At 35.3% G+C, this 9217-nt stretch overlaps 2 protein-coding genes across 3 annotated transcripts in view; one reads left to right on the forward strand and one right to left on the reverse strand.

The window, feature by feature from the left end:
• The window catches only part of LOC115211781 (interferon-related developmental regulator 1), a 48437-nt gene extending 44266 nt beyond the window's left edge, over positions 1-4171 (forward strand). For both annotated transcript variants that reach the window (XM_036502869.1, XM_029780459.2), the window contains exon 12: positions 1296-4171. In XM_036502869.1, the coding sequence (XP_036358762.1) occupies positions 1296-1385 (90 nt within the window). In that variant the 3' untranslated portion in view covers positions 1386-4171. The remainder of the gene's footprint in view (positions 1-1295) is intronic.
• A 3282-nt stretch (positions 4172-7453) lies between these two features.
• The window catches only part of LOC115212324, a 17322-nt gene continuing 15558 nt past the window's right edge, over positions 7454-9217 (reverse strand). Inside the window, exon 2 of the mRNA XM_029781188.2 lies at positions 7454-8981. Coding sequence (XP_029637048.1) covers positions 7666-8981 — 1316 coding nt within the window. The 3' untranslated portion in view covers positions 7454-7665. The remainder of the gene's footprint in view (positions 8982-9217) is intronic.

Below are 9217 nucleotides of genomic sequence, written 5' to 3' on the forward strand. Positions count from 1 at the left end.
TGACCTTGCTTCCACATTTGAAACTTTATCTCTAGTTCTGATAGTGACTCAGCTATTAGAGCAAGGTCATCACAGAGGTACCCTGTCTTGAATTTCTCTGTTATTGCCTGGAGGACTATGATGAACAAGAGGGGGCTGAGGACTGATCATTAGTGAACCCCCATTTTTTGAATTCTCTACTGTACTCGTTGTCAACCCTCACCTTACTGACAGCATCCTTGTACATGTCTTGTACAGCTCTCACCAACTACTCATCTATCCCTAATCTCAGCATCGACCACCGGATAAGGGATTGGGAGACCCTGTCAAAGCCTTTCTCTATGTCAACAAAAGCCAAGTACAAAGGTTGATCTTTGGCTAGGAATTTCTCCTGCAGCTGTCTTACTAGAAATATAGCATCAGTAGTGCTTCTCCCTGGCACAAACCCAAATTACATCTTATCTAAACTAATTCTCTCCCTAATTAGTTAGGCTATGACCTTCTCTGTGACTTTCATCACCCGATCTAACAATCTGATACCTCTGTAATTGTTTCTATCTAATGCTTCACCTTTACTTTAGTAGCAGTTGACTGTGGTATTCTATACCAGTCATTGGATATGACTCCTTCATGTATCACTTGGTTAACTATATGGATGACTAGACTATCGCCTACACCAAGGGGTGTAGCTAGGGTAGATGGCACCTAGGGCAAGCATCAGAATTGTCCTTCCCACAACAAAATGTGGTAACTCACATAGAAATGGCTGAATCAGAAAAATTGCGCCCCACTCAAAGTGGTGCCCTGCTTGCCCCACCCTAGCTATACCCCTGCCTACACTGCCTTTGAAAAAGTAAACTCAAATGACAGAAAAATCCACAACTTTGTGTGTAGACTATAAAAATGGTGCATGCACACAAAAAGTTGTTTGTATTCTTGCACAGAGAAGATATTTAAAATCATACTAAGACTTTTGATCTGCTGGTTTATCCATGATATTATACATATTGTATAGTTGTTATATCTGAGCATAGCTTGTCTTTAACCCTTCTGATACCAACTCATTTGAGACTGCCTCTGGCTCTGATACAAACCGTCCATCAAAGTTTCATGTTAATTTACATTCCAAACACCAACTTAACCACAAAATTATTTTTAAAATTTTCAAATAATTGATATGAAGTCTATTTCAACAGAATTTGGTAACAAAAGAGTTAAGAGCACTTTTTGCTTGACAGTAGATTATAATAAACTAATCCATCAACTTAAATGTTTTTCCCCACACTCTAACAAATATTTTTTTTTATATATTTCAGAACTACTACAATATATCGGTGGAGAAAAAACGTACCAAAGCTCGTGCTAAGAATCGTGACAAGAGATCTGTCACTGTGAGTTGTTACTGAGCCTGATTATCATCCACCTGTTTCCAGTTAGGAGAATTGATCTCGCTTATCTTCATAGCAGGGCTCACTCAACACAAGGCCTGCTTTCAATTTCTAGAAGTTGACAGTGGTGGTGGTATCAACAGCATGTAACGTTTAAGTTACCATGGTTCAATGATTTATATTTCCAATTATTAAATAGGTTTTTGTTGTTTTTTTTACTTTCAAATTGTAGGTTTTGTTTTGTTCATTCCTTTCTCCTTTCCCTGGCTCTCATCTTTCTGCTTCATCTTGCTGAGTACCTCATAAGATACAGCTTGTTAAATAATATTGAGACTGATTATGTGCTCCACACAGCATTGTAGCAATATTTTGAAGTGAGCCTCCTAATAGTTCTCCCTCCATCCAAAACTGAATTTATTTTTATTTATTACAGAATCTGGTTATGAAATTGTGGTTGTTGGTTGTGTTGCTATGGCATGTAACTTAGTTTCATCTTAACTTTTTTTATAATCCGCTGAAATTTGCATCATGGTTAAGGTCCGGTGAGATTACACACTAGTTTTATGTTGTTGGTTATACTTTTGCATCATTCGTACTTCAGTTTTTGTCATCTTAGCATCACGTTAGCTTCCTGTCAAACTAATTTCTTTCGTTAATTACTCTATCATCGTTACTCAGCTAGTCCACATGAGCTGTTTGAATAGTTTGAGAGGAATCAGTTTAAAATCGAATAATAATTGCTTTGTGCTTTCAATAACGAATTCATCAGTACAGTGATTTTTCTGTTTGAATTTCCTCTGGATTTATGGTTATATATATATGTATATTTTTAAAGAACTCTGGAAATTTCCATTATACCATGGTGAATTTTATACCGGAGATGTTAGGACTGACATGGTAGCTCTTGGTTAAATTACTGTTCATCTCCTGTGATGTGGTTTTAGTCAGCTTGTTGCTGCCTGTTTTTATATTTCTCATTTGATTCTGGATGAACATCTTCCTCAGGATTGTGAAAATGTTTAAAATCGACTTATTTTTATGTATTTTGCCTGAATGTTCTTCAATTTTTGTGTGGCGGGGTGTATAATTTCAAATGTTCCTTTCAACTTACCACCGGTGAGGCTAATTTAATGAACATGCCTTACATATCTGTCTTTACTGTCCAGTGATCCTGTGGTAGCATTCGGCTGCAACCACTGATGTGATTGTCGTTTCTCCTCCCACCATTTAGACGTCCTGTTTTCTTGCCACCTACATTAACAGTTGTATTGTGGTTGTGCTCATCCTTAAAATACATTTAGAATCCAATTATATTGCCAACCAGAAACACACAGAAATCACTATAAATTTGTTTTCATTTTCCTCTCATTTAAAATAAATTAAATATATGATATTTTTATGAGTTGTCAAAAATCTATTAAAAGCACAAAAAAAAATATTCATTATCAGTCCATTGGATATTGTTTGGACAGTGTGTGTGTGTGCATATATTTATATATAATATATATACACACATTTTAAATGTAAACCAAAGTGAAAAGGTAGTGTGAAAAGATTTAATGGTTTCTTTGGTGTTACCCAAGTGTATTCTGTTTGACACTATGGTTCATTTCTAAATTGCTTCATTACTACATGGCTGGGCTTATTTAACAATTAGTCATTTCTCACCTTGTCTTTTATCTTTTCTACATCTGTACTATCTCACTTCTCCATTCCTATGCTGATTTTTCACTGTGTTCTCCTATTGTCACATTTGTCTTCAATATATATATATATATATATATATGCACTGCCAGTGTGTATGTTTACATCTCAATGCAAAGCATTCAAGTATAAGTACATATCTGAGATAGACGAAAAAATGTGAGCTCCATGTCCTCCGTGGAATCCACCACTCACATTAGTTCTCTTGGTATTGGGGTGTGTAAAATTTTAAGGCTGTTTTGAACCCTAGCACGAACAGTTTATATCTTACCTGTTGGGCATGATGGGAGTGCCATTGAAGAAACACGTCAGGTAGTGATCGTTACACTGAAGCCTGTGTTTCGGTGTGGTTTCTCTCATGTTTGCACTCTTGCAAGTTTAGCTTTGTTTATAAATGCAAACATCTGTTTACTGTTCAACTTCAGATTAATGATATATAAATATATGTATTGATACATATATGATGGAGAAAGCCATGTTGAACGCCCATCTGTATCATAATATCCAAAGCACAGCAAGCTTCAATACAAAGCATAATATGTAAATCTATTGAATTTCAGAATTAGTTTTGTCATTTCTTTCTAGTTTGACAAACTCTGATAAAGAGGATTATGATTATTGACTTGGTTATTTAGAAAGTCCTATATTTGGCAAAAAATGCTGGGATGGGGGTTGGTGGAGGTTAAGATGAATGTTCAAGGATTTCGCTGTTTTTCACATCTATAAGGTACTCATAACCCACCCATATCTCCTATTTTCCTTTATTTATCTATTTATTTTAGGTTTTATTTTATTCTTCATAAAGATGAGTTCTTATTCCAGACGGCTAGACAGAAAATTCTTATTGGAATGGAGATGACCAATGTTATGTGGTCTTTGCTACTTACCATCATCTTAATCCTTCATTTTTTTTTTTTTTTCTTATCCCATCTATCCATGCTGTCTATCCACCCTCATCAGTCTCCACATCTAAATTAAGTTGCAAACCAAAGCAAAATAACAACAAAAAAATAATAAACCTTAAAGTGAATATTTTTGTAAACTTGTGCATGTGTATATAAATAAATCCTTTGTGTGTGTATGCATAATATATATATATAATGTGGATATATATATATAAGGACACCCATACATACACAAATTTGGTTGAGAGAAATATAACAATGTTTACTAATATTTTTATTTGTTTTATTTTCTCCCTCGTTTAAAAACTAGCATGGACATTTCTTTCTGAATAAATTAATTTCTATTTAAATTTTGAGTCTGCCTGAATTTTAATTAAAGAAAAGGAAGGAAAAACATGATTTTGTCACCTGTGTTGTTTCTTTATCATACACATCTTTCATTCTGAATCCTTTATTTTTTTATATCTCATGTTTTAAATCATGTGATGTCTATGGATTTATGTTCAGAGTTCACTTTCTGGTGAGCTCAGCTTTGCTTTTCATCCTTTCAGGGTCAATGAAATAAGTACCAGTCAAGCACTGGGTGTAATCAACTACATCCTTCCCCCAAAATTTCAGGCCTTGTACCTATAGTAGAAAGGATTATAATTATTATTAATAATAATGTGAGCTGGCAGAATTTAGTGCTTTGCTGTATTTTGTCCCTCTTTTCATCTGAGTTCAAATTCTGATGTTGACTTTGCCTTTCATCATTTTGGCGTCAATAAAATAGGTACCAGTTGAGCACTGGGGTTGATGAAATTGACTTAGTTCCTCCCCTCAAAATTTCAGGTCTTGTGCTAGAAGGGATTATTATTTTAAGCATAATGACCTCACTTATGCTAAATGTGTGAAACCTCAATCATCCATTGTTCTACCATTTGCTGATAAGTTTTTTCTCAACATTCAACTTGGCCAAAAACAATTTGCAAACCAATTAAGAATCACTACAAGATTAGTCCAACATCTTTAAGCTTTCCAAAGCAAAACAGAACTTTTGCAAGGTAGCATTTCATTAAATTTAATCTCTCAGCTGTTGGCATCATGATAAAATGCAAGTGCACTCTATAAAGCAATTGATGCAATGCAGGATACCAAACACCTTACAGCAAGGCTGGAGTGTACTTAACTCCAATGTTATGGACTGTTCTGAAGAAAAAAATCCAGCCAAAGACAGTATGGTAGTCCTTGACATGTACTTTAGATAAAGAAGCTTCATATATGATGTACATACAGTAGTATGTACTAAGTGTACATTAGAAATAGACTCTTAAATGTTTGGATGGTTCACTAGAAGTCAATAGCTTTTGTTACCTAGGATACGTTATTAACAGCAGAGATGATTGCTCTGAAAGCATAGAAGCCAATCTAAGAACATGATGTAAAAAGTTTGGTGATCTACTGCTGCTGGTAGTAGTCTTTTCCTTTGGTGTTAAGGACAGGTTAAAATTGGATATTGCATGGGAATGAAACATGCATTGAATGCAGAGGACATAAGACTGGAAAGAAATTAAGCTCCATTTGATGTATAATGTAAGTATATACGGATGAAATAGTGCAAATGCATTGAGAAAAACTAGGCATGAGGAATCAAGATGTGCTACAAAGAAGACTGCACTTGTGGACATGGGATGCATATGGATAAAGAAATGCTAATATACTACTAAGCAAAACAAAAAAAAAATCTCTGAATATAAATTTACTTCTTGTTTGGAGAAAGGAAACTAAAACCTCATTGGCAATCATATGACCTACAAAGAAACAGGATTTTAAGAAATTTTTTTAAAATTGTATCAACCTACCCAAAGCTCTGGTTTTATGAAACTAACTTCTTGTTTCTAAGTGATATAAATTAAGCCATTTGAGCAAAATTTCATGTTAATTTATATTCCAAAACACCAGATAAATAATGATAAAGTGTTTGGCCAAGTTCTTTATTTTCAAAATTAATTGAAATAAAGGCAGTATATTTCATTACAAATATGGTAACAAAAAAGGATTAACCCTTTTGATACCTATTTCTTTACCAAACATAGAGAGGACAGACAAACGGATTAAGTCGATTATATTGACCTCAGTGCATAACTGGTACTTAATTTATCGACCTCGAAAGGATAAAAGGCAAAGTTGATCTCGGCGGAATTTGAACTCAGAACGTAATGGCAGACGAAATACGGCTATGCATTTCGCCCCGCGTGCTAACGTTTCTGCCAGCTCGCCGTCTAACCTTTTTGATACCAGCCTGTCTAAAACTCTGTTTCCATGATACAAACGGTGATCTAAATAAAAACCTTCCATCAAAATATGTTATGTTCCAAACACCATCTTAATGACAGTTATTTTACTAAATTCATTATTTTCAAAATTAATTGAACCAAAAGCAGTGTATCTGAACAGAAATGTAGTAACAATAGGGTTAACTTAGGAAACTTTGATATTCATAAGTGGGGAACAATAACAGACAAGTTTTGATTGCATTGGACTTTGTAAAACATAATGTAAACTAACTTCAATAGTTAGAAAATTTTAGATGTAGGAAAAGGGCTACAAAAAGTTTTAGACAGCAGTAATTTGCATACCAAACAACTGAGTTAATGAAAATTATCAATTAAGCAAATCTTTGATCATAGACAAATTAAAATTGAGCAAGAAACAAGTTTTGGTAAAGAGATAAAATTTATATATTAATATTTAAACTTTTTTCCATCTTATTTTGAAAAACTAATTTCATTCTTTAAAATTCACAAGAAGTTCTTTTTGAAAAAAAAAAATGCTCCCACTGACAGAAATCACAGTATTAAGGGACCAATGTTCAATTTGTGCTGTAAACAATATATAACATCTATTGCTGCAATCTGGCAGAGTCTGTAAGGTCAACAATTGTGGATTCAGACACAGAAGTGAGTCACTTTACAAATGGCTTACTGTTCCCTTCTACTAATCAGAATGAGATAATCACTGTATAGAACACAATGGCTGTAGCAAGAGTTGAACTTATGACCACCTGAACAACACCCCAGCACCTTAAAATTACAGCTACTTCACTGCAGTGGTGTTAATAAATTTTCTTACATAGGTGCAGGCATGGCTGTGTAGTTAAGAAGTTTGCTTCACCACCATGTAGTCACAGGTTCAGTCCCACTGCAAGCAATTTGGACAAGTGTTTTCTACTGTAGAATAAGGCTGACAAAAGCCTTGATTGCATTTGATAGATGGAAATTGAAAGAAGCCCATTGTGTGTGTACCCTTGTCTTGGTGTCATGTAATGATCATAAACAAATATACAAGTGATGTTCATTTCCAGTCTTCCTTGAAAAACATGTCTGGCCAAGGGGAAATGTTATCTTGCTTAGTAACAGGAAGGGCATCCAACCATAGAAAACTTGCCCCAACATTCCATCTGACCTATGCAAGCATGGAGGGGTGAACATTTAACAATGGTGGTTTACACACAAAGCAGAAGGAGTAGCATATTTTTTTTTTCATTGGAATAGCCAGATCAATCAGACCATAGCCGATAATGTATAAAGGGCTAGTGGTGTAGCAAATTTGTGACTTTCCAGATACTGCACTTCTCAATACCAGCCTGTGATCTTAACAACATAAACAAAGAAGGGAATCGGAATTATCAATGGAGATTATGTTGATGTCTAGTATTTGATACCTTCTGATTCTGCTTCTTCTTTAATAAGAGTGGTAAGATTGACAGAGCTTATAGAATTAATGGTTTGTTCAGTTGATGTTGGTAATGTCTCTAAGTTGGTTTCAATACTAGAATCAATAACAATAGGATTGAATTCATTTTTTAATAGAGATGTTGCTGGAAGGAGTGACGTAGATGTTGCTGAAACTGATGTTGAGTAAGTATTGTTGAATAAGAGACTAGATGATAATGAATGAGGTGTTGACATAAATAGATTTGGGTCATGCTTCCTTTTCATTTGTCGACGACCACATTCCTTGTCACTGAGATATTTACGTCGGTTCTGTAATGCTTCACCGAGTCGAATCCAAACAAACTGCTTGTGCCGACTCAACTGTGGTGCAGCGCGACAGATATAGCGAAAGAAAATTTCTTTTTTTTCTGCAGAAATCATCTTCAAAGGAGGTGCTCTGTGCCATATTTTTGCTGTTGTAGCAGCCTCTCTCAAAAGTGAGCGTCCGAGTCTCTGAGCTTCAGTCGGACGACCTCTTCGTACTTTCCTTCGAAGTAGCTCTTCAGCAGTGAATTCTTTGATTCGGCATGCACCCCAGCCATCAACAATATACACATCATTCTGAGGATAATCAACAACATCATCATCATCTTCTATCACATGTGTCTGAACTTCTCCCTGTTGTATGAGTGTAGTGGATGTGTCTGAAGTTTTAGGAGAAGAATAAATAGCTGTATCAGAATTGACAAAATTACTGACAGAAAGTGAGTTTGAATGCAATGAAGTTACAACTCCCACTTCTGAATCTTGCTGCTCTGTTGGAATAAAATTGTTAGTATGGAGTGGTGGGTTCTGGATATCAGTCAGTTGTGACATAGTGGTATTTGGACTGGGTTTTTTCTGTTGGTTTGAAATAATAACTAGTGGAGATGTTTTGTTGTAAGATTCCAGGTTTACTGTTTTAGTGGGAAGAACATGTGTGACTTGGGTCAGAATGGGTTCTGGTGTGATTTTGGGAGAGGGCAAAGGTATTATAGCTTTGGGTGTTGATGTCACAAATGTTTGTGATGGCAAAGTTATTGGTGATGAAGATAAGGATGTAGATGCTAGAACTGAGTGGGGATTTGATACAACAGAGCTGCTCACTGTTGGAGGTGCAATGGTCTTTGCTAAACGGCATGAAGAGTTGTTTGGACCATAAAGTTCTCGAAGCAATTTCCGAATTAAAAATCTATCCTTGAACACTTCAAAGATATCTTTGAGGTCGGCATCAGTAAATTCCAGCAGCATCTCTCCTTCTACCTGGTTATCTGAAACATAGAATATACTGTTTGTAACATATCTTTTGAATGATACACACACATACAGAGCTATATATATTTATAGATACAGATATGGCAGACACATAGGTATGGACGTTTGTTCAATAGGCACAACCTAAGGGTCTCCGTTAGTTGTGTGCCCAATATGAAAAGAATATTGGTTAACACCCATGAAACCCAAGCAGAGTACAATAGCTGCCCAGTGTGTGTGCAATGCAAGGCAA

Source organism: Octopus sinensis, linkage group LG5 (genome assembly GCF_006345805.1).
Source record: "Octopus sinensis linkage group LG5, ASM634580v1, whole genome shotgun sequence".
Lineage (NCBI taxonomy): Eukaryota > Metazoa > Mollusca > Cephalopoda > Octopoda > Octopodidae > Octopus > Octopus sinensis.